This window comes from Coffea arabica, chromosome 3e, assembly GCF_036785885.1.
Source record: "Coffea arabica cultivar ET-39 chromosome 3e, Coffea Arabica ET-39 HiFi, whole genome shotgun sequence".
Classification (NCBI taxonomy): Eukaryota; Viridiplantae; Streptophyta; class Magnoliopsida; order Gentianales; family Rubiaceae; genus Coffea; species Coffea arabica.
The window spans coordinates 33,648,306-33,673,814 of record NC_092315.1 but is presented as its reverse complement, the minus strand read 5'-3'; the positions used below and the strand labels follow the sequence as shown (position 1 = coordinate 33,673,814).

Below are 25,509 nucleotides of genomic sequence, written 5' to 3'. Positions count from 1 at the left end.
GTGGGCCCGATACAGGAGTATGTAACGGTGAACGGGGACATGATAAGTGAAGTTCTACGGACTATAACCTACCCGATTGATCGTTGAGATTCTTGATCGTGCAAGTGAAAAAATAGCTCCTGAGAGCTTCTATATCCTTGAATTGTTTCTGTTTATTTTTCTAGATCGAATTGTTATTTACTTGAATATTATTGTTTTACTCGTCAAATGGGATTGTTACTTGAACAACGTGCTTGCATGTGTGTTTTCTTGGCCTCACGAGCAATTAGTCACCCCGTAGATTTGTTTTCCTTAACAGAAATGGACATGGAGTGAAATTCGGAGAAACCCCTTTGGATGTACTTTTGTATTAGGGTTTCAAATGTAAATGACTAGACATTTTGCCTGTTGTATATTTTGGGAATTGATGTATCTTTTGGATACCTGATGTATTCTAAACTCGTGGTGTAAGACTTGGATATTCGATTATGGAAGCGACTTTTCTTTATTTGGCTTGTATTAATCGTTATGTATCGTTAAGCGTGAATCAAATTGTCTTGAGTTCTGGCGAGAGTTGGGCAGGCGTCCCGCGGATACCTTTTGGTTCGTCTTAGGTAGAAGTGGGGGCATCACAGATTAGTCTTCCTATTTGCTAGTCCCCACGAATTCTAAGGTCAAGATCAAGATTGGAACTGATTTGATTATTTTTTTTTGGAACAAGGCTGGAAAATTTGACTTGAACGGGTTAGAAAATTTGACTTTGAATTGGTTGAAAAATGTGACTTGAATAAGCTGAAAAAAATTGACTTGACTCGGAACCTCTTAGACACCAATATTTCGATAGTCAGCTTTTAGGAGGGCATTCACAATCAATGGTCAAATTTGGAAGCTTTTAAGAGTCAAATTTCGTGGCTTAGGAAGGCTGGTTTTTAAGAGTCAAATTTCATGGCTGAATGTTCTTCTTCTTATCAATGGTCAATTCTGGAGGCTTTCAAGAGTCAAATTTTATGGTTTAGAATGGCTGGCTTTCAAGAGTCAAATTTTGTGGCTTAAATGTTCTTGAGCAAAAAAGAACATTGTTGTGGTGAAGACAAGGATTTTGGCAGCTGAAATTTTGCAACCTTGTTGTTTACCAAGATTTGGTTCCCAAAACCCAGAAACTTCAAGATTCTTTCAAGAATTCAAGATGTTAATTTCCAGAATTCAAGAAACACGAAATTGAAGATGATTTCCTCCCCAAACAATCCAAGCTTTCACGATTTGATCAAGACAGATTTTGGTTGGCTTCAAGAATCCCAACTAAAGTTCCAAGAACTTCAAGATTGTGATTTTAAATAATCAAGAACTTCAAGAAATTCAAGTTTTGATCAAGACAGATTTCCAAGAATTTTGTAATGTCAGCCAGCTATATTCTTTTTTTTTTTTATATGTAAACAACAAGAACACAAGGTAGCAACTAGATAGGACTCTAAAACCCTTTTTACAAATTGATTTTTTCGGATGAACAGTAATCTCGGATGATCAAATAGAACAAAAGACTGGAATTAAATGGATATAACAGAATAGAAACAAGACACAAACACAAACGCAAACAAAGAATCAAGAATAAGACACAAAAAAAAGGCTGGACCAAATAAGGCTAACCACAACAATTAACAACAACTAGACGCAAGTTTATGACGCGACAAATCTGAAAAAATAACGCAAGAACACGATGCAACAAATCTGAAAATTGCGGATAGCAAACTTAGAACACGAAAACAGAATTTTGGACAATTTGACTCAAAAAGGAAATAAATAAAGGGATATAACGTGATACCTTTTAACTAGCTCTGATTACCAACTGATACGAACGCCGCCAAACTTGTGACGAAACCCGTAAAAGAATTAGTTTCAGGATCGACAAGAGGACACCAAGTTTGGAGCGGATGACCTCAACCCGTTAATCATGTGGTTAACGAACCTTGGTATAATGGTAGAAGACGCCACAACCTAATGTGATTCTAGATTGATAAGTCACGAACACTTAGAGAAATTCTAAAGTATTCAAGAAGCCTTGGAGAAACCAAGAAAACTTTCAAAATCTGATTTATTAATTGAATGCCTAAAATCGTTGGAAGTGTGGGCTATTTATAGCCTTACGTAGAGATGAAAAAACTAAATAATATGAAACTAGTCTAGAATTGTGGGATTGACAAAAACTAAGAATTGTAGGTTTGACTATTTCCATAAGACTAAGAATTGTGGGTTTGACCGAACCTTATGAGGTCATCCCTTAGGTAAATAAAGCAAGGATATGGACCATTAAACCCTTATTACAATGACTTAAACCCTCCCTTTCCGGCGGTAGAGTCTTAAGCTCTTCAGGGAAAACATCCGGAAACTCTCGTACCACTGGTACATCCTCCAACTTCACTTGATCACTGGGAGCGTTTATCAAGAAGGCTAAGAAACCTTGCGCTCCTTTAGACAACATTTTCCTTGCTCAAATTCCTGAGATCATAGCAGAAGATGCTAACCTACCCTTAACATCTAACCTCAAGGTTGCTTCACCAGGTATACAAAATTCCACCACTTTCGCTCGACAGTCAAGTTTAGCATGATGATGGCCTAGAAAATCCATTCCTATAATAACATCGTAACCTTTTATATCCAGACTAATCAGATCCACTAGCATCTTACGCTCTCCAATCCAGAATTCACAATTCTTATAAGCCAAGCTAGTGATTACGTTCTTGTTACCCATGGGTGTCCTAACTTCAAGATCAAAGGGTAATCTAACTGGTTGCACATCTATTCCAAACATAAAAGATGGATTAACGAAAGAATGAGTTGCCCCAGGGTCAATCAATACTTTAGCTAGTCAGTGAAAAATTGGGAGTGTACCTTCCACTACCTCCGAGGAATCGGGTACAGGTTGGTCCCCTAAGGCGTACACTCGGGCAGGAACTGTTGGTCGGCTCCCTCCAGAATTGTTTGGTCTAGCGTTCTGAGGAGTCCCTTCTTGCATCTTTGGACATCCAGAGATTTGGTGCTCACTACTTCCGCATCTCAAGCACCTTCCTTGCTTCTTCCAGCAGCTATCCATAGGATGACCAGGTTTCTTGCAATAAGCACATGTCGCTTGAGGAACTATTGCTCGACCCCCTTGCGGTCGATTCCTAGGTTGTCCTCTTCCAATTGGTCCCCCTCTAGCTCCATTATTTCGTCCTCCTGCACTTCTGGCCCCATTTCCTCTTGCTTGGGCGCCTCGTGGTGCTCCAGAACTGTTCACTCCACTAGTTCCTCGGCCCACTTTGGCCGGTGGAGCATTTCCAAAAGTCGGCTCCCGACTACTGCTAGGAGCAAATCTTTTCTTGGACTGAAAAGACTTCACCTGAGCTCTGGTTACTTCTACTCGCTGCGCTCTTTCAACAGCCTCAGCAAAGGTATCTATCCTTATAGCAGCTAAACTTTCCTGTAGTTCCACATTCAAACCCTGTACAAACCTTCTGACTCTCCTTTGCTCCGTGACTACCAGTTCAGGAGCAAATCGAGATAGTTTGGTAAACTGGACTTCGTACTCGGCGACGCTCATCGCCCCCTGCTTACATTTTATGAAATCATCCTCCCTCTTTTCTTGGATGAGCGGTGGGAGGAATTTGGCATTGAACTCCCTTGTGAAGTTCGCCCAAGTCCTTGGAGTACGATTCATGTCCCAGTTAGTTCTCACCAGATTCCACCAGGAGCGAGCAGCTCCCTCAAACTGGAATGCGGCAAAAGTTACCTGCCGCTCTTCCGTATAGTTCAGGGCTGTGAAGATGTCGGAGATTCTCTCCCACCATCCCTCAGCTATCTCAGGTTCAGGTCCTCCGTAGAACTTAGGAGGTCCGAACTTTAGAAACCTCTCCAGTGCCCGGTCGTTAGAATCGGCTGGGCCTCCTGGATGGCGCACTGGTCCAGCAGCTTGGTGTTCAATCAAGCGCTCTAGGACGTCAGTGATACGATTGATAGAGGTGGCCACTCCGTCTCTGGCCCCACCCTCTTGCCTTTGGTCTGGGTTGACCTCGGGCTCTCTATCTCTACCCGCTTCCGGGTGTTGTCTAGTGGGTCTTCCGCGGCCCCTTCCTACCACTTGGCGATCCATAGTCTAAGTTATGCCTATTATGGAGGGATCAAACGATTAGGCGTTGGATTATTTATTTAGGCTTATTAATATTTCCTGAGTAAATAAAATCGATATGGAATGGAGGAGAAGTAAGTAAAACACTTAACATATATCACCGGATAAAAGTCATACAAATAACGGGTTGGGGCATTCCCAAAAGTAAGGCACGTAGTTAGCAAAAATACATACAAACAATCCCTTAAACAAAAATTAGGGATATAGTGCCTCAAAATAAGTCATCCACCTAGACAAAACTTGATGACCTAGCTAATGTCCCCCTATTCTAACCCTACATATCCATCATAGTCAAATCGATCCAAGCCTATCCCTCCGCAGGGCTATCAGGAGCTATGTCCTCCTCCGGATCCTCCTCCGGGTCCTCCTCTGGATCCTCCTCCGGATCCTCCTCTGGATCCTCCTCCGGATCCTCCTGCTCGACACTCTGGAGGATACTTGTGGCCTCATCTATCATCATCGCGGCATCAGCTCTGATACCGACGCTCCTATCACGAATCCTCTCAGCCAATCGGGTCACCCTCGTCCTCTGACGTGCTATCTCTACGCGGGCAGCTCCGGCCTAGTATGCTCCGCTGCTATCCTCTGCTCTTGCTCCGCTATGCGGTCGAACTGAGTGTCCACCATGATACTCAGCTCTTCTACATCCTGAGACAAGGTGAAGTTAGCGTCCTTCAAATGGCGGCGCTCGTCATCCAGGGATAGTACTAGCTCATTGGGGTAGGCGTACATGGCCCTACACTGGCACCTAGGATGCCTATCAGCTGGGGTGTAACGTATCTGGGCTCCTCCACCTCGTGGTCTGTAAGAGATAGACCTAAGAGGCTCTATATGACCATTAGGCGCCCCATTACCATAAGCATGTCCATTACCATTCTCCATACCTGCAAAAGAATTAAACTTAGAGGTTAGAACTCAAATAGCTAATCAGATCCGCATCACTTAAAACATATCTAAGGTCTCAATTCTTACTCCTAGACAAATCGGGTTTCCTGACTTGTGTTGTATATCTCTCAAGTAATTTTTCTAACCTAGGCTCTGATACCACCTGTGGCGACCCCACTTCCCCCTGAGGCGAACCAAAGGGTTGGCGGGCCGTCTGCCCAGCTCTCGCCAGGACTCACGCAAGCAATCTAACTCGAAACCATTCGAAAAATAATCTTATACATTACAAAACAACCTCTCCCGAAAAGGATCACCCTTAAAGCCACATTAACTTCAGAGATAGCATTGATAAAATAACCAACGGCGCTCTTAAACGTTTTACGCTACGTACCAAAGCATAAAAATCGCACCAAGCCGGACAGATACATATATAAGTCCCAAATACAACCCAAGTATTCGAGTTAGGGTTACACATTTTCCAGCTTCAAGTGGCAATCCAAAAAAAAAATGAAAAGCGCAAGGCATAAATTACAATCCGCTACAATCCGCAAACTACAACCAAATTATTTAAGTTCAATCATAAGAAACACAACTGCGCAAATACTTTCAATCTTCCCATCCTGTAAGGAAAACAAATAAACGTGGGGTGAGCTAAAGCTCAGTGGTGCCCCAAAACATGCAGTCACGTAATTCAAGTAACGAGCAGTCATTTACACAAATTAAACAATTAAGAAAGCGTATAGCCACACAAAGTAGGATACAGGGCTCTCAGGAGCCATTTCCCTTGCTTGGATGCCGTTTTATCGTAGTTGACCCTCCGTCAACTCTCACTACTTAAAGTCCATGTAGATTCACTTATTTTAATCCTAACCCGTCACCGTTCATAACTCCGCTTTGGGCCCTAACTTCATCTACCGACGCAGTATACTCGAGATATACTCGTAATAGAATTTGTCGAGGGATTCACCCAACGACTTTATTGTAGATCGACTCAGATGTCGAGGGATTCACCCAACGACTCATTACAATTAGATTCAAGGGTTTTGTAGTTAGATTCAGATGTCGAGGGATTCACCCAGCGACTAACTACGGTTAGGTTTAATGTTTTTGTAGTTAGATTCAGATGTCGAGGGATTCACCCAACGACTAACTACGTTTAGATTCGAGGATTCATTAGAAAATGATTCACACATGTCACCACTCGAACGGCTAGTGCGATAAAGTACACACTGCTCACTTCGATGGATCAAAACTCATTTCTTTGCAGTTTAGCACATAGCAAGTCAAGAAAGCACTTAATTCAAGTAGGAAAAGAACAGGCAGGGACACTCACCAAAAGTGGAGTTCAGATAACAGGTTGGGAGTCAAAATCCGTGTCCTCGAGGAATCCTAGAAACCAAATTTTGAAACTATAAGTTTCTATTCAGTTTTTAACTTATTCGTAAAAGAATTCAATACTAATTACTCCCTTAAGGAATTCCAAAACTATTTAGATTGAAGCTTTGTAAATGTAGTAAAAGTGTTTCATACTTTTATACTAGGAAAGGTAACTAGTATCACTTACGAGAAATAAGTCGATAATTTTCCCAAAAATCCAAGTTAGAAGGTTACTTTGAATATTTCTCTAAACTACGGCTTTTTGTAAAGCTTATATGTAAAAACTATTTTCCCTTAGAATAGGGTTTCTTGCCGAGCAAGTATCCCAAGCTTTCTCGCTAAAGTTGGTAAAACTTATATTTTGAAACTTTCATATAGTTGACTATCCAAGTGCAAAGCTTAGGGAAGGAAAAGAATTAAATTAAAACTTAGAGTTTCCAAAAGCTATACAAATTATTTTCTAGAGCTAGCAAGGCTAGTTTGAGTGGGAGGAAATTTTTGAATTAGAAAGTTTTAGGCGAAACGCTAATTTTGGAGCTTAATAATATAATGCTAGCTGAAGAATATTTTTGGTAAATTTTTTTTGAATGCGGCTACTCGAGTTCGTAGGGTCGATACAAGTTTCCCGTTCCGATTCCAAACAGAATCCACAGGCTACTTGTGCGTTTAATCATGCAATTCGAGTTCCCTACAACTTAAGGAAATAAATTCTAAAGTCAAACCGCAGATTCTGGTTCATAATCAAGTTCGAGCAATAGAGTTAAACTTCCCAAAATTTTCAAAAATCTGTTTAGTAAACCACGAATGACTTATGCATGAAGGGAATTTTCTGTTTACTTCATTTACTCGGATAGAGCAGGCCATTAACTCTCACTTTCTCATGTAATGACTTAGCTAAACACTGCATAATTTTTGTTCGGAAGTTGGAGTTAAACCATTGTTAAAATTTCAAGATTTTCAGATTCAAGTTAACGGTAATTCGAAAGCGGATTCCAGCAATAGAAATGATTCCAAAACAGAATTTTTCTTTGGTTAAAACAGGAATTTTTTGTACTCTAATAGCTCTTGAAGACATGTAGCTAGCTAGTGAAAATTTCCAATTCAAATTCAGGTTCATACTATATACTCGAGTTCATCACACAAATCCAGAATTTTTTTCCAAGTTTCCAATTACATTATCCATTCGTGCAACTCAACATACAGGCCCTTAGATGTCTTATCTTCCCTTAGTTAGTTAAGATAATAACCACAGTTCATCAAAATTGGCTAATTAAACAAATTGAGCAAATCATTCCCTAATCAGATTCGGCAAAAAGAGTTCCCTCAAACCAGAATTTCTCGGTTCTTTAATTCGTCTACTAACTTCATAGAATTAATTTGCAGGGTCCTAGACATCATACACATTAAGTTTCACTCGGCTATTTGTACTTGAGAGCTCAAATGATCACAAGCAAAAAGAATTCCAGTTACAATTCCATACCAATCCTCTCGGCAGATTCATGCACAAACAAAACAGGATTTTCTAATCTCATTAGTTCCTTATCTGTTAATATCATCAGTTGAGGCCTTTCAATTTACTCCTTGATTACTTAAGCACAAATTCTGAATTTATTAGCTATCAAGTCAGTCCAGAAAATTCAGCTCGGCAGCTACAACAAGACACCAATATCTGAAAGAAAATTCTGTTTTCATCTTCTTATTTTCCAGATTAATCCAGGCCCAATTATTATCATGCATGACACTTAATCAATTACATGCAGAGTCTAATCCTTGATATAAGCTATGTAATTATTGTTATAACTCAGATCACAAAATTAAAACCAATTTAGACTGCAATAATCAAAGTAAGCTCACGGAAATTTCTCTATTATTATGTAACAGAAATTCTTTTCAAAATTAAAATAAAATCCCATCCGGATGCCTTAACCTCCCCATGCAAGCTCTTATAAGACCTGAACTTATGGTTTTTAATTGGTTAAACAATTAATCACCTCAGATTGTCGCATAATTTCGGAAGTGAAACTACCAACCCAAGCAAGCTCCTCGGCAGAAATTTCTTCAACCAAAACAGAATTTTCTAGAGTTTTGATTTCCTCAACCGACTGCCTAAACCATACATGCATGCCCCTGATTAGCTTAGTCTTCTTGTTCATGATTGGTTAAACATAGAATTAGGTTCAGATTGTCACAGGAGGAGCGAAAATAAAGCTATAATTTCCAATCCACTCTCGGCAAAGACATTTAACCGAAACAGAAAAATTTTCTAATGTCTTAAGTTCATCATCCGAACACCCAGATTGACATGCATGACTTTGAGCATCATGTTTAGTGGTAAGCAGCCTCATATCTGAGCTCAGAATACTTCAATTAAGCAATAATCGAGTCTGCATTCCTTATTCAAGCTCACGGCAAAACCAATTCTTCCCAAAACAGATTTCTCATTCATTTTTTTTTTCTTTCGTCTGACCACAACAACAACACAAGCATACTCTGAAATAACTTCAACTACTGATGCTTGACTTAAATTTAACCCAAGGAAATTACCTCAAAAACCAGATAAGCCCTCACGCAAGAGATTTGAAATTCCTATCCTCAGCTCGCGGACAGCACAGGGAATTTTCTGCTCAAGGATTTCTTTTCTTCTTGCTCTCGGTCACAGCAGGTAACTCCCTCTCCTCTCGGTCGATACTCACGATGCACTAGTGAAGTGGAATGCGGCTTGTGGTTGTGGTCTGAGATGTAGTGGTGCAGAGGAGATGGAAGTGGTGCTCGGTTGAGTGTGTGTGATGTTGAGTATCGAATTGGTTAAGCTCCTCACTGGCCGAATGAAGAGGTAGCGTATAAGGTTGTGAAGTGGTGCTGCTGGTTTGAGGGTGGTAGAGTGTTGATAGAGGTGGTGTGCTGCAGTGGTGAAGTGAGGGATTGGCCGGCAGAGGTGGTGGAGCTGCGGTTGGCCAGCTTGGATGGCTGGTGATCATGGTGTCCGGGGGCTGTTTGGTTGAGCAGGGAATGGTTGTGGCCGTGAGTGGTTTTTGGTGAAATGGTGAGGGTATTTTAGTCTTTCTACTAATTCTCCAATTAGCCACTCCGGTCCTTGGTCCTAATTAAGCTCCAAAACTTGTCCCCAAAATGCTTTGAACGCCTAATTGAATTGCTAATCTTACAAGACTTTGATTATTGAAATCTTAGGTTTTGAATATAATTATAGTACTTGTATTAATTTAATCTAGAAATTTATTGATTGCAAATTAGTATAAAGCTTCCTATACTAATCTTGTCTGATTAATTAAACTATTAAAATCAAGTTTGACCAATATAAAGGAAATCTAAACTTTATGTTAATACAAGAAGAAATTTTAATCTAGCTCTACGAATCTTAACTTAGTTTAGCGAAACCAAGGAATTCATTACTTAGGAAAATTATATAAATTTCCACGCAAACATGTTTTACGTAATTAATTGCCAACAAATCAAAGTAGTACTAGAAAATATTAAAGAGCAAATAAAATGCAATTGACACATGAAATATTATTTATATAAGCATTTTCAGGGTTCTCACAATACTATCATTATAAGAATTTTTTTGGAAATTCCACTTTATCGCGCACAAATCGGAGGTACGCGTTTCGCGCGCGCGATTAATTGAGGGACTTTAGACCTTTATTTTTAGACCATTAAGAGTAAATAATAATAATATGAATGAAAGTGCATTAGAGATTTATAGCACAAGTGAAACAAACTCGAAAGAAATCGAGCACGAAACGTGCGCAAGTGCATGTGTAGACACCAAATTTTTGGTGTTTTATTATTTATTCATTTACTATTCATTTTTTGTTTGTTCTATTTTTATTTGTCAGCCATTTTAGCATAGCATTAAGAGAAAATCGAGGAAAAAGAAAAATAGAGTTTTTGTTTTATTTTGATTTTATTTATCTATTTTAGTCATCTCTACTTCATTTATCTTTTATTTGGTTCATTTAGAAAAAGAGAAAAAAAGAAGGAAAAATGAATGAAAATGAAAAAGGGAAAATGTAGAAAAAGATTGAAAAATGGCCATTTTTTGTTGTTTTTAGTTGTTAGTTTTTTTAATTGTTTTCATCATTATTAGTATTATTATTGTTATTACCTGGTTTTTTTAATTTGTTATTATTATTATTATTTATATTTTATCAATTTTGTACTTATTATTTAAAAAAAAAAAAAAAAAATAGTACGCAACTTGCAAGCTGCGTTTTCGCAGCTTGCAAGGAAGGGCTTCGGGCAGCCCTTGGCTACAAATACAGAAGAAGTGGCTGGGTGTTTAGGGTTGGTTTTGGCTCCCATATAAATAGAAAAAAGAAAGGCAGCCGCAAAAGAGAGAGCTTGAGGGGAGATAGAGAGAGGCTAGAAGTAACGGCTGAGGGATAGAGAGGAACCAAAAAGTGACGGGAAAATCTGATGGCTTTGAACATAAAAAACGCAGCTTTGAGAGAGAGGGAGATAGACTGAAAAATCTGGGCGGAGGTTGAGAGAGTTAACGGCGAAGAAAAAACCGAGAGCAAGGGAGAGAAATTGGGGCTGAGGTCTGGGAGAGAAAGAGAGAAAACAGTGGTTCTTTGGACGGCAAAAAGAAAGAAACCAAGAGGATAAAATACGGCTAAGGGGAAGGGAGTTGGAGAGAGACGGAACTGAGCAAAAAGGAAGGTGATTGAGGAAGAAGAAACCCACGGCCCTTGTTCGTTTTCCATCATCGCGGGGAGGCAAAGGTGTTTGTTGAAGATCCTTATCATCGTTGCTCCATTGACGTCCCTTTGAAGATCAGCCAGAAACCATTTCAGCAATCATCCCACGCTTCATTAAGGTAAGATCCTTATCTTTTATGGTAGAAAGCTGTCTTCTTTATCAATTATTTGCTTCTGTCTTTGTTGCTGTGATTAGTTGATGTTTCTTTGCTGATAAAGTTGTGATGTTTGGAGCCTATGTGTTGAATCAGTAGGTCTCATTTGAATTTTACTATAAGATTGTGTTTTGGTCGAACAAAAATTGCAGAAAGTTTGCAGCTTTGCCTGTTTTGTGCTTAGAATCTTTAACCGCAAGTTCGCTCTCTTCTTCGCTGTATTTTGTCCGTTGGCTTTGTTCAAATTTTCAAGACAGTTCATGCTTGAGTGGCATTTGATGATAATGGGGGTGAATTCCTTGCATTTGGTTTTTGGATGACAAGCTGATTTGAGTTCTTGCACGCAAATATGTTTAAGCTAAGATAAAAGAAGTAAAAGCTGCTGCATTCATTTCTTTACCTCTGCTGTTTTCCCTCTGCTGAAGTAAAAAAAGCTGTTTGTTTGAATATTGAAATGGTGTGTTATGATGCTTAGATTGGTCTTGGGTGTTTGGGTCTATTTGAGCTGTGATTGCATGTTTGTTAGCCATATAGACAATAAGTAGCCGAACCATTTTTGCATGAAAGTTGCCAAGAAATTTGCATCAGTTTTTTGTTATGCTGGTTTGCTGTCAAAGTTTCGGACCTTATGTTTAGTTCCATGCCATGATTTTGGTTAGCATTTTCTGTTTTTGAACAAAGCTATCCTTTTGGGTCTGAAGTCTGCATTTGGAGATGAAAGTCACAACTAGTTGGGTTACTCCAAAGGCTTCACCCGTTGCCGAGGTTTCTGAATTGCAGCAATCTTCTTCCATCTCGCATGAAGTTTTGTTAGCATTTGCATGATTTCCTTCTATGTTGCACGCTTGCCTGCTGCATTTTTGGTTGTTGTTCTTATTTGATTTTGGGCTCATAACATTTTTGTTTGGGATAGTTAAGGGAAGACAACAACACTTGAGCTATGGTTGAATGCTTGCTGAAAAGGAGCAAATCAGGATTGCCGAACCTTTTGCATTGAATTTTCCAGCATTGGCATGAATTTTCTTCTATGTTTGAGTTGGTTTGAATGTTGAAATTGTGAGCTATGATGCTTAGATTAGTTTTGGGTGTTTGATTGAAAGGTTTTGGATCAAAATTGATGTTGAGATTGATATGTATTTGTAAAAATGAAATTTGCAGCAAGCTTGGATACAAAAGGAAGTTTGTTTCATTTTTTGTTGCAGAAGTTTAAGTCATACGTAGCTGCATGTTTTGCATGAAAATATTTTCTAAAATTTGCACTTTGACCCCCCAAGTCTCCCCTTGTCCTACTATGGCCCAACCAATTGAATAATTTCATCAATTTGATCCTTAGTAGTTTTAATTTTTGCAATGTCATCGCTTGCTTTGCTTCAATTAACTACCATGCTTTGTCAATTGCACTTAAGTCACGACTTTAGGGGCTTTATGACCAAGTGAGCTTGTGTTTGCTTATTTTCTTTAATTTTCCCAAATAAAGTGGTACCTTGACCGTTTTATTGTTTTGAAGCCATTTTTCTTTCATTTGGACTCCATTCCAAGGGAGGTACACTCTATCCCTTATTTGCACTTCATTTGACCCTACGTGCTCTTACGTGTTATGTGAATATGCATGTCTACTTTGCTTTATTTGCCTTTCTTTAATTCCTTTCATTTTCTTTATTTACTTTTGCTTTTTATTTAAGTACTTCATTATGGGGTATGTGTACACCTCTTGGCTTGTAATAGATAGGGCTTGGAAAACACTTGATGAAGACCTATTGAAGACATGTGCCTAGCTAGCAAATGTAATCGGTTCATTAGCTTGATTGCTTGCTTTTGTTGCTATGTGTTAATTTGCTTTATTAGGTTCTTGCATCTAGTCGAGCATGCTAAATGTTACGTGCTACGTGTTTATGAGTATTTGGTATGTCTACTTGCTTTCCATAGTGTGGATGAATGGAATGGATGAATGTACGTCACCACACTAGTCCAACGCTAGTTGTGGTTTCTTTTATCGTTTCCACTAGTCTAATGCTAGTAGGAATTCATAGAAAGGGCTAGTCCAACGCTAGACCCAATAGGATTTTTCCTTTGTTTTTCATTAATGCATTATTTGCCTATTCACTACATATCATGCATTTTTCCTTAGTTTTATCATCTGGCATGCTCCTCGATTCCCCTTTCCCCTCACTTTAGGTCTTGCATCTCATGCTAGTTAGGGTACATTTGCCTGAAGAGTCCCCTTAAATATGGGATATAGACGAGTGTGGCTTTTTCTAAGCCTTAGCACGCTTATATTCCCTCTATCAAAGGAAAAATCAAGTCACAAAGTTAAGAGTCCCCGTACCCGTTTTGCTTGCATTCCCATAGGATTCATGCATTTCATTCATTCACTATCACTTACTTTATATTCCATTCCTCTTTCTACATTCTCACTTCACACTACTTTCACACTACTTTCTACATTCTCACTTCACACATGCACCTTATGGCATTTTTCACCTTATTATTCTTTACTTACCTTACCTTGCAAAGACATTTGCACACCTCCACTTATATCTTATTACTTTTATCATTTTTCTCACTTCACACAAACTCACACTTTCACATGGCATGCATTCCACTCATTTTTACGTCATTTAGGATTACATGTGACCTCTCCAAAGGATCATTATTGGGCTTCACAATTAATGTGATTGGCACCACTCAACCTTTGAAGAGAAATTTCCCCCATGTCCCCCTAGGTCTAGGTTTTTGCATTCATATAGACATATCCAACACGCGATACATACCTTGGGTAGAAAAATTAGGAAAAATTGGTTTAAGTCACGCAACTAGCCTTGGCTAGGTCGAAGGGGTGCCTTGGATTTTTATCCTTGCCTTCCCCTTCGTCAAATGTGACCCCCGATCCCTCTTTTGGTTACGTAGACCCAAAAGTTTTCTAAAAGGGTTTATTTACTTTTTTCATTCAAAAACAAAAATCATTTTTGGGTGACTTGGTACACCCTAACTCTATACCAAGTGGCGACTCCATTTTTCAAGAAACCCTTTTGAACTTTTTTTGGCCAAAATCGTCGCATTCTTAAGTCCCATGGCCTTTTACTTCTCATTTCGCACACGTTCACATTCCACTATACACACACTACACACACCACACATTCTCAAAAAGTGGGGCGCGACAGCATGCTGGGAGAGAGTTGACTTTTAAGGCATTCTTAGCCACACATTTTAGCTTCTCAAGGAAGTTTCATTTTTCATCAAACACTCTCTCTCTCTTGCTCTAAGCTGACTAGCCATCCAAGGGAGAAAAGAACCAAATTTCTTCATCAAGTTCTTCTTCATTTCATCACTAAATTTTCACAAAATCACCTTAAAATTTACATACACTTTGCTAACCACTTGGAGATCACCTCAAGGTAGGAAAAGAGCTTCATCTCACGGTTTTTCTTTAACTCCAAGGGATCGAAATTTTCTGCCTTACTCATCCAAAGAGGTAATGAACGATCAACCTCTAAAATCTTAGTTTATGTAAGTTATCTTACACTTGTGAGTTTATAAATTCATATGGGTAGCTTTGCCGAATTTCCAAACTTTGCCGAAAATCAACCCAAATCTGTTTTGGCATTCCAAAATAGCCACTTTGAGCCACATTTTGAATGTCATCCATTTGGAATCATGGAAAAGTGTTTTCTAGGAACTTTTAGTTCTTTCGAAATAATTTCCAACGGTGCTAAATTTTTCAATTTTGGACTTTCAGAGAGTGGGTTATGATTTTTCCAAGAATGTCCCTAAATTCGATAATTCTTGACCTTTTGAAAAATTTTCGCGCCGGAACCATTTTCAAAGAATCCAGCCGTATATCGGGCCAGTTCTTGGCCGGATAGTTGGTGAAAATTGAAAAAAAATTCAGTTGCTCTGTGCCTCAAATCCGGCCAGAAATCTGACCGGATATCCGGCCATATATTGGCCGGATTGTGACGTGTCCCTTCTCAGACCGGTTTCGGTCGTTCGTTTGGAAAATAATTTACTTGATTTCATACCTACTTACTTCCATTCAATGATTTTAAGGATAAAAATCAGATTTTCTTGTGTTCTTGGACCCCACTTTAAAACCTTGATTTACAAGAAGATTTTAGGCTCGTCTTCACGATATTTCTAGATTGTACATGTGTACGATCTTTGTAACGGCCCCACTTCCCCCTAAGGCGAACCAGAGGGTTCAGCGGACCGCCTGCCCAGCTCTCGCCGGGACTCAGTCGATCACTTCAGGCAACCATCGGAAAACAATAAGAATAACATAAAACGGTCCAACTTAAATCAAACTTATATACAAAGCCATCCCAAAAGCAATACAACTTATGTACAAAGGTTCTCCATTCTCCATACAACCAGCCCACCAAACATTGGGGCGAGAACCATAACAAAAGAAAATCAAGAGCTAGACCCAGCTAGTCTATACAGGCTCTCGTCCTTGCACGGCTTCCCCTGCTAAGGAAAACAAAAAAAACTAAAGGAATGAGCTGGAAAGCTCAGTGAGGTTCCGTACACATAGGCAACAAGAGAATCAATGCATTCAATACATATATACAACAATTCAAGATACAAGTACCAATAAAGCGATAAACACATTCATTAAAAGGATACGGGCTCACAAGGAGCCATTCGTTCATTCGTTCATTCATTCATTCTCCTTTCATTCCCCTACCTTCAATCATTTGAAAATGCATTTTGTATAAATAAAACCCCTCGTTCATTCATTCGTTCATTCATTTCGTTCACCCCGTCCCTGGCTTTTGGCCAGGCTCCACCAACCTACAAGGTAATACTCGAGTATACCGAAACGTTCACCCAAGTCCCTAATCGCCCGACCGAGTCCGCTTCTGGCTCGAGACGACCGGTAACAAGGGGCAATGGCCAGTTCAGCCCAAAAGGCTTACATTCATGCACAATTAACATTTCAATCGCTCGATCATTAAAATTTCACAATCATTTAGGCTAAGTGCGATAAAGTACACACTCGCCTCGAAAACTCGTTGAGCAATCATTGAAAGTATTTATCAATCATTCAATCACATAATCAATCAATAATAACAAGCCCATAAATCAAGAAGCTATAACAAACAAGGAACACTCACCTAGTTATTGTGCACTTCTCAATCACCAATGAAACCTAAAATTAAATAAGATCACATTACAATTCATCGAGCATGATTTAGATGAAATCAAGAAATACCCGACTACTTGCGAGTAAACGTATAAAAGACTTTCAAAGTATAAAGAGGCATTTGGATCCGTGGGCAAGAATAACCCTAATGCGACCCAAACCAAAAGGGTTATAAAATTTGTAACGAAAACACTTCACTCAAAACAATTCAAATTTTCCAGGAAATAAGCTAAGGCAATATTCTTTCGGAATCGTTTGTATGACTCAATAGCATATATATTCAAGTGGTCAATAAATGACCGAAGCCAATAAAATCATGTGAAAAGGAGGACAAAATACTTTAACTTCCACACTTAAAACCTTGCTTAGAAGCAATGCCCTTATGGCCGATACAAAATACATGTCCAAAACTCACTTTAACTTATTCAATTTACAAGAAAATAAACGGACGGCATGTCCCTTGTGTTTACCTATTTTCCAGCCATTAATGGCTTCATTTTTTTTCCTTAAATCAGCCCCAACATGTCATATAGAATAATCCCATCCAAAAGCCATTCACTAGGCTTACAAGTCATATAAATACACAATAAATACAAAAAAACAAGCTAGAAACATTTTCGGATAAAAACAGTTTTGACATCATTTTGCGCTCATGGCACGAATTGCACTACGATTATCGGATTAGGGTGTACGACCCACCGTTTCGAAGCTAAGAACCAGGGCTACAACAATGTAGAAGGTCACTCAGTCCAAATCCCAGCACAACTAAGTCAAATATGCCAAATAACAAACCAGAACCGTAATTGCAGGTTTACAAATTACCCTATGCTGTAATCAGTACAACTCAGTCTAAACAGGTCCAAATGCAGAAATTCCAAAGGCATATGGTAGCTAGGACATCAAGCTACCTTTCATCAGAAGACCTCAACACCCAAATCCAAAAAAATTCCAGTCAAAACAACCCATTTCAGACGCAGTTCTAACATCCTGATGAACCCAGAACAGCAATAGTAATTTCGGCTTGTCTCACTCTACAAAACTCCGATGAACCTGAAATTTTACAGGAACTTCAAAAACATCAATACCTACAACTTTCATGTTTTGAGCCAAGGCCAATTCGGCCTCTAACTATATGCTACAGTGCCGGACAGAATTGAGGGTAATGAAACCCTAAGTTTTCCAAATTTCCTTCCAAACACAAATTTCTTGCAATTAACCATCATTCACACCAACTAGCCTCATTCTATAACATTTCCATTCATCATACTTGGCCACATAGACAAAATCATATGCAAACAGAAAAATCATAATTAACTAGAAAACTTCACCATAATCAACCCAAATCAAGATATAACTCACAACATAACATATCCAACCCTTACAATTCACAATTTAACCATTAGCAATGCAAGAGAGAACTTTCTTAATCATCTTACCTCACAACTCAAGAAGACTAGCAATTCCAAGCTCCCCTTTAAAATCACTCCACCCAAAAGCTTTAACCTTCCAAGAAGCTCACTTGTACGGAGGGAATTTAAAATCTATTGGTGAAGTTTCAAGATTGAAGGAAAATCAAAGATGAAGATTGAAGAGTTTTTCTCTCTTTGCTCTCAAAGCTCACGGCTGAACAAGAAGAGAAATGAGATATTTTGGTGCTCAAAAGTGATAAGAAGGAAGAAAAAACGCTGGTCAAACCAGCTGTCCTGTCACAATCCGGCCGGTTTCTGGCCGGATTCCTGGCCGGATATGAGGCAGAGACGAAACACATTTTTTTTTCAAAACTTCTCCACAATCCGGCCAACAATCCGGCCAAGAACTGGCCGGATTTCCGGCCAAGAACTGGCCGGATTTCCGGCCGGATTCGGTCCTTCAGCATTTTCGCAAAATTTTCCCTCTTTTCCAAGTTTGATTGCCACGCTCAATTGTACTTCTAACACGTGCACATACATACATATCTCATACACAAGTGCACATAACAACAAGGCCTTCCCGTTTTTAAAACGATTAGTGAACAATACTTCAATTAAACGGGAACAGGAGTAAACCAAAACACTTAGAAAGTATGAAAGGTTTAGGGTTCTCACAATCTTTCATGATAATTGAGATTTATAAATAATAGTTTATTATTAATTACTCAGGCACCCAAGAGGATCTTCAAGAGGATCCCACGGTGAACGCTTGAACCTTCAAGTGGACACTTTCTTGTTTCTTGTATTGGTGAGTGCCAAGTGTATGAATACTTGACACATGCTTAATTGTTATAATTGATTGGAGATTTTGAAAATGGAGGCGAGTGTGTACTTTACCGCACTCGTTCTTATTTGAAATGAATGACTCATGATTGAAATGAAACGAATGAACTATGAATGACTTGATTGAATCAAATGAAATGATTGAATGCTTGAATGAAATGAAATGGTATGCTATGGCTGCATACGTCGTTGGAGTGAATCTTCTCGACTCTCAAATGTACATGGGGGACGCCCAAACTCATAGGCCGACCTTGGGACTCGAGCCGGCATGAATTTGGTCGGGAATCTCGGTGAGTCATGAGAATTACATGATAAGCTTGATCTATTGGAGATATCTCACTTGGCATACTCGTGGAGTATCGCCTTATAAATGTCGTGCGGGTCCGGTGCGGTGTACGGTGGACGGACATGAGCAGTAAGTGGAGTTCTACGGATTGGAAATATTGATCCGGTTGACGGAGAGTCATCACGGGAAGATATACGAATGAAATTTGCAAAGCAAGTGAAAATTAGCTCCTGAGAGCTAACATATCCTTGAATTGTTTCTGTTTACATTTCACTGAATTGTTATTTACTCGAATGTTATTGTTTTACTTATTTATTGGGTTTGCTATTTGGACAACGTGCTTGCATGTGTGTTCTTGACCTCACGAGCGATTGCTCACCCCATAGATTTATTTTCCTTAACAGGAATGGGCATGGAGTAAGACTCAAAGGAACCCTTGGGATGTACTTTTGTATTAGGGTTTTAATGTAATTGACTAGACATCTTGACTGTTGTATATTTTCGGATATGATGTATCTTTTGAGAACCGATATAAGGATTGGATGATTGTTATATATTGTTAAGTTTGAACATTTTTCGCTTTTGCTTACTTTACATCGTGGTAATGGCTAGTATTGTATTAAATTTGAATGGATATCGTATTGAGTCTGTTATTCTTGGTTTTGATGATCACAAAAGTTCTTTGAAAGAATCAGGTACTAAAATGTCATGAATTGCAAATCAACCAAAAGAAGAAGCAAAAACAGGACACTCATGTCGGACCGCCGAAAGGAATCTGTCGGACGTCCGAAGGGATGAAGAACATCAGGAAGGAGTTTCTGTCGGACGCACATCGATCGTGTCGGACGTCCTAAAAATTCCACATAGCTTTGATGACTCTCTGCCAAGACACTGTCGGACGCTCGCAAGGAAGCATCGGACGTCCTGAAGGATCGGACGCATGCTTCGGACGAACATCAATATCATCGGACGTCCTAAAAATTCCTCGAAGATTTGATAACTCTCTGGACGACGTTCGGACACTGAAGCTCGGACGATAAAATTCTTTCGGACGTCCGAACTTCAATTTGGCTATTTTTCGGACGATTGGTTCGGACGATAATTTGATCGTCGGACGTCCGAAAGCCCCAACGGCTAGCTGACCCTTCATCTGCCTTCTATCCGTTGGAAGCTTTAATGAAGCCCATTTTTGTTCCCCTTTAAAAGCAAACTGTTCTGAACGAAGGAAGGACTTTTGCACACTTTGTTTACAAGATCTCAAGAGATATTTTAGCAAGAAAATAGTCTCCAAAGCAAGATTTGTTTTAAAGTGGTGTGAATTTCTGGTGAGCATTTCTTTTGTGACTGAAAGGATCTTTAGTGTAGATTTGTTGAGGGTTTTCTGAGTGATTGTAAAACTTCTTAGCTTGACTAAGTGAGGCTTAGGGCAAGGAGGAAGTGCTCCCTCCATTGTACATCTAGTTGATCTTCTTCCATCTAAGAGAAGTTGCTCTTCCTAGTGTGTGGTCTTCAAGTTTGAGGATAGCTTGGTAGACACTTGGTTTGATTCCCTAATTTACTTTTCTGTTTAATAAAATTCTCATTGCTTGTCTATACTTGTGTTTCTGATCAATATTGCTCTTGTCTTCTAATCTACTTGGTTGATCATTACTAGAAAAGAAGGTAAATTTTTATTAAAGAAAAAGTGCATAAATTTGGTTAAGATTTTAATCAACCCAATTCACCCCCCCTCTTGGTTGTTTTTGGGACTTACAATTGGTATCAGAGCTTGGTCTCCTTGAGATTAAGCTCTAACGGCTTGGAGTAAAGATGACAACCAGTCATGCTATGTTTGTTGAGGGGCAATCTGTTACTAGGCCTCCCATGTTCAGTGGCTCCAACTATGTTAGCTGGAAAGAACGGATGATTATCTTTTTGCAATCTTTTGATATTGAACTGTGGTTTATTGTGAGTGAAGGACCGCATGAAGCTAACTTTCTTGATGCAGATACAGGGCTGCTTCGGCCAAAAATGAGAGCTGAAATGAATGCTCAAGATAGGACTAACCTCACATTGAATGCCAAGGCCATGAATGTTCTTTATAGTGCCTTAGATTCAAATGAATCAATTAGAGTGAAAGGCTGTAAATCAGCCAAAGAAATGTGGGATAAGTTAAGAGAAATCCATGAGGGTGGTGACAATGTGAGAGAACAGAGAAAGGCCATCTTGGTCACAAAGTATGAATCATTTAAGATTGAACCTCTTGAGGATATTGACAAAATGTTTTGCAGGTTCACTGACTTGATCAAAGATCTCGAGGTGTTGGGCAAAGAGTACACCTTGGGAGAGAAGAACAGAAAAATTCTCAATGCATTGGGCAAAGAATGGGAAAATAAAGTGACTGCAATAGAGGAGGCTAAGGATTTAAGTTCTGTGCCTATTGAATCTATCATTAACTCACTAACCTCTTATGAGTTAAAACTAAAATCTAAAGTGCAGGAGGAAGAGGATGCTAGAGCAAAAAGAAATATTGCTCTAAAGACTACTCAAAGTGAAGATGATCCAGCTCACTTGGATGATGAAGATTCGGATGGTGATGATAATGATCTTGCTCTCATCACAAGAGGTTTCAAAAGAATCTTGAATAAAAGGAAGTTCAGAAAGGGAGGACCTAGCAATCAATTCCAAAATTATTCATCAAATGCAAGGAACAAAGGAAAACAAGAATTCAACAAGAAGCAAGTGGACAAATGCTATGAATGTGGACAGCCTGGACACTATGCAAACGAATGCCCCATGAAGAAAATGAAAGATGGAAAAGCTGATCGAAAGCCAAGATTCAACAACTTCCAGATTACTTGGAATGAATGCAACTCTGAAGGGGAAGTTGAAGAAGAGGAAGAATCAGCTCAAATGGCCTTCATGGCTATTGGAGATAATGAGGTAACTTCCATACACTCTCAATCTGAAAGTGATGATGAAGAAGATGATGATCTTGAATCCTTTGTTGAAAAACTGCATAATGCTTTGAAAGAATCTTATGATAAGAACAAGCAGCTAAAACAGAAAATTGCTTTTCTCATTCATGAAAATGCATGTCTCCTTCAACAAAATAAACAACTAAAGACTGACAATGAATGTCTTGTAAGAGCCGGATTTGATGTTCAGAATGAGATTGATAGAAAGACAAATATTTGTAAAATGCTGAAGGAAAGACATGGTGATTTAAAAAAGAGAATGGACAACTTGGATGAGACTTTGAAAGCAAGAAAGCAGGAGTTTATCAAAAGGAACATGTCACCTACACATCCTACTATTTTTCAAAGAACATTTGCACACAACAAAAATGCACATGGTTTCACAACATATAGAAAAGGTGGATTGAGATATGTCAAACCAGTACATGTTAAGGACTCTTCCATTATGTGTGGTTTTTGTTGTCAAAGAGGGCATTTGAAAGGTGATTGCTATGTGAAAAGAAATCTGAACAAAGGGATGAAATGCATGTGGTTAGTTAGATACAATGCTAACTATTGCGGACTCAAAAATTAAAAAGGGTACCAAACACTTTCTATTTTCAGGAAAAAGGATCAAACAAGTCCAAATGATTTATTGATAGCGGCTGCTCAAGGCATATGACCGGTGATCCCTCCTTGTTCATAAAGCTAAAATCAAAATCAAGTGGAAAGGTGACATTCGGTGATGATGTGAAAGCTAAGACAATTGGTATAGGAGATGTTGGTAAGGATGGTGAAACTTTTGTCCATAATGTGCTCTTAGTTGATAACTTAAGTTATAACTTGCTTAGTGTTAGTCAATTATGTGATAAAGACTTGAATGTGTTATTCAAAAAACATGAATGCATTGTGCTTGATTCCAAATATAATATTGTGTTCAAAGGTAAGAGGTTCAACGACATATATATTGTGGTTCTTGATAAAATTGATTCATCTAGCTTGAAATGTCTTAAAGCCTCAAATGAAGATCCTTGGTTGTGGCATAGAAGACTTTGTCATTTTAACATGGATTTACTAAAGGAAATTTCGAAAAAGGAGTTGGTTAGAGGCTTGCCAAAAATCAGTTTTGATAAGGACAAAATATGTGATGCATGTCAATTTGGGAAGCAAACAAAAAATTCCTTTAAACCTAAGATGTGTGTATCTACTTCTAAACCTTTGGAACTCTTGCATCTTGATTTATTTGGTCCCACTCAAATTACTAGCTTGGGTGGTAAAAGATATTGTTTTGTAATTGTTGATGATTATTCTAGATACACTTGGGTGCTATTTCTTGCTCATAAAGATGATGCCTTCAAGAATTTTACTTCATTGTTTGCTAAAGTGCAAAATCTGCTTGGCTTAAAAATTGTTAGGATTAGAAGTGATAATGGAACGGAATTCAAATATTGTGGTTTTCCAGATTTCTGTGATCATAATGGCATTACACATGAGTTTTCAATTGCAAGAACTCCACAACAAAATGGTGTTGTAGAAAGGAAAAACAGGACACTACAAGAGGCTGCTAGAACTATGTTAAGTGAATGTAGTTTGCCTAAATACCTTTGGGCTGAAGCGGTAAACACTGCATGTTATGTGATGAATAGAATACTTTTGAGACCTATTTTAAAGAAAACTCCTTATGAGCTGATTTTTGATAAGAAACCTACGGTTGGTTATTTCAAAGTATTTGGTTGTAAATGCTTTATTTTGAATCTAAAGGAACATCTAGGTAAGTTTGATAAAAAATCTGATGAAGGAATATTTTTGGGGTATTGTGAGAATAAAAGAGGATATAGAGTTTTTAATAGAAGGACTCTTGTGATTGAAGAAGCTATACATATAACATTTGATGAAACAAATGATGATAATTCCAAAAGTTCGTGTGAGGATGATGATGTAGGTGTTCGAGAAGGAATGGAAAAGCTATCAATTGGAAATGAAGGAAGCTCTAAACCAGCAGCAACTGAAATGGAAAATGAAGTTCATAATGATCAAGAAGAAGATGATGAAGACAAAAATGATGATCCACTCAAAGATCTTCCCAAGGCTTGGAAATTCAGCCAAAATCATCCAAAAGAGCTTATAATTGGTGATCCATCCGAGAAGGTAAACACTCGTTCCTCATCTAGAAAATTGATTGACAATTTTGCTTTAGTTTCTCTCTTTGAACCCAAAAATATCAATGATGCTTTAAAGGATGAAAACTGGATTTTGGCAATGCAAGAAGAACTAAATCAATTTGAGAGAAATGAAGTTTGGACACTTGTTAATAGACCTCAAAATCAACCTATCATTGGTACAAAGTGGTTTTTTAGAAATAAGTTGGATGATAAAGGTGTTGTTGTAAGAAATAAAGCCAGATTAGTTGCCAAAGGATATGCACAAGAAGAAGGAATTGATTTTGATGAAACATTTGCTCCCGTAGCAAGATTAGAATCTATTAGAATGCTTCTTGCTTTTGCATGCTTTAAAAGCTTCAAATTGTTTCAAATGGATGTTAAAAGTGCCTTTTTAAATGGTTTTATTGATCAAGAAGTATATGTGGATCAACCCCCCGGTTTTGAAAATACAAAATTTCCAAGTCATGTGTTTAAACTATCTAAAGCTTTATATGGTCTAAAACAGGCTCCAAGAGCTTGGTATGAAAGACTAAGTGGTTTTTTGATTGAAAATGGTTTCAAAAGGGGTGTTGTGGACACCACACTTTTTACTAAGCAAGTGTTGAATGACATTCTTATTGTGCAAATATATGTTGATGATATTATTTTTGGTGCTACTAATGAGTATCTATGCAAGGAGTTTTCCACCACTATGCAAAATGAATTTGAAATGAGTATGATGGGAGAATTAAATTTCTTCCTTGGACTTCAAATACATCAAGCGCTTGAGGGAATTTTTATAAATCAAGCAAAATATACCAAGGAATTGCTGAAAAGGTTTGGCATGGAGGACTCAAAGCAAGTTGGAACTCCAATGTGCACTTCTACAAAGCTTGACAAAGATGAAGAAGGTAATCATGTGGATGAAAAGCATTATAGAGGTATGATCGGAAGCCTACTCTATTTAACCGCAAGTAGACCTGATATTATGTTTGCTGTTTGCTTGTGTGCTAGATTTCAATCTTGTCCAAAAGAATCACATTTGAATGCTGTAAAAAGGATTTTTAGGTATTTGAAAGGTACATTAGACTATGGTCTTTGGTATGCTAGATCTAATGAGTTTGCACTATATGGTTATTCGGATGCTGATTTTGGAGGTTGTCGTGTGGATAGAAAGAGTACTAGTGGAACTTGTCATTTTCTTGGAAATTGTTTAGTCTCTTGGTTTAGCAAAAAGCAAAATGCAATATCTTTGTCTACAACCGAAGCGGAATATATTGCCGCTAGTGCATGTTGTGCTCAACTTTTATGGATGAAGCACACTTTGAATGATTTTGGATTGTTGTATGACTGCATGCCTGTATTCTGTGATAATACTAGTGCTATAAATTTGACCAAAAATCCTATTCATCATTCTAGGACAAAGCACATAGATATAAAGCATCACTTTATTCGTGATCTTGTTCAAAAAG

General features: G+C 38.4%; 2 protein-coding genes across 2 annotated transcripts in view; both read right to left on the bottom strand.

The window, feature by feature from the left end:
• Positions 1-2,464: 2,464 nt before the first annotated feature.
• Positions 2,465-4,105, bottom strand: LOC113737530 (uncharacterized). Its single transcript, XM_027264752.2, has 2 exons — positions 2,866-4,105; positions 2,465-2,772 (listed from the first exon to the last, which is right to left on the bottom strand). The coding sequence occupies exons 1-2, from the start codon at positions 4,103-4,105 to the stop codon at positions 2,465-2,467; spliced, it is 1,548 nt and encodes a 515-aa protein (XP_027120553.2).
• A 579-nt stretch (positions 4,106-4,684) lies between these two features.
• The window catches only part of LOC140038471 (uncharacterized), a 38,358-nt gene continuing 17,533 nt past the window's right edge, over positions 4,685-25,509 (bottom strand). The window contains exon 4 of the mRNA XM_072083836.1: positions 4,685-5,025. Coding sequence (XP_071939937.1) covers positions 4,685-5,025 — 341 coding nt within the window. The remainder of the gene's footprint in view (positions 5,026-25,509) is intronic.